This window comes from Nestor notabilis, unplaced genomic scaffold (assembly GCF_000696875.1).
Source record: "Nestor notabilis isolate BGI_N333 unplaced genomic scaffold, ASM69687v1 scaffold19735, whole genome shotgun sequence".
Classification (NCBI taxonomy): Eukaryota; Metazoa; Chordata; class Aves; order Psittaciformes; family Psittacidae; genus Nestor; species Nestor notabilis.
Window position 1 is genome coordinate 18,977 of NW_009929127.1, and position 722 is coordinate 19,698.

A 722-nucleotide genomic window follows, 5' to 3' on the forward strand; every position below is an offset into this window, starting at 1 on the left:
CTGCTGTGCTCTGTGGAGGTCACAGCTCAGGGCCACGGCGTGCAGCTGGCCCAGGGCTGCCTGTGTTGGCACAAAGTCACAGCTCCTTCAGACATGGACGTTTCTTTCATTCCTTCATTTAAAATGCTGCTGGTTGTTAAAGCCATTGCAAACCCCGAGACCCCCTGAGCCCCGGCACTGCCTTGACTAGAAGACACACACTGAAATCTCAGGCCCTTTACTCTTGCAGTTGTTTTTCTGACCCAAGCAGGAGAACGGTGAGATAAACCTCTTCAGTGGGGCAGCCCTGCGGGACCGTGCAGGGGATGCTGCTGCTCAGCTGCTGGTGGGCAGAGGCAGAGAGGGCTCCTTCGAGGCACGGTACCAGCAGCCCTTCGAGGACTTCCGCGTGTCGCCGGAGCAGCTGGCCGACCACTTCGAGAGCCGGGAGCGAAGGTAGGGCCAGTGCCCAGCATGACACAGCCCACCCCCAGCAGCCTCCTCGGTGGAGGCACATAAATGCAGCCTCCTCCCAGTAACCCAGAGCGGAGCTGCAGCCCTTTTGCTGCATGGAAACCCTATGTTCCAGCATGGAGGTTGTGCCAGTCCTTGGGGGAGCCGCTGCTTTGGGGTCCATGGGAGTAGGGTGGGACAAGAAGCTGTCACCCCGCAGCCAGTGGCACTGTGCCCCAGCATGAGGATGTGCTGAGCCCCTGCTTCCCTCCCATGGGGCGGCTTTGGAC

At 60.4% G+C, this 722-nt stretch overlaps 1 protein-coding gene across 1 annotated transcript in view; it reads left to right on the forward strand.

The window, feature by feature from the left end:
- The window catches only part of LOC104405992 (1-phosphatidylinositol 4,5-bisphosphate phosphodiesterase gamma-1-like), a gene marked incomplete at its 5' end in the record, with an annotated part of 18,182 nt that extends 17,743 nt beyond the window's left edge, over positions 1 to 439 (forward strand). Inside the window, 1 exon segment of the mRNA XM_010014848.1 lies at positions 251 to 439. Within this exon segment, the coding sequence (XP_010013150.1) occupies positions 251 to 439 (189 nt within the window).
- Between the last annotated feature and the right edge of the window lie 283 nt (positions 440 to 722).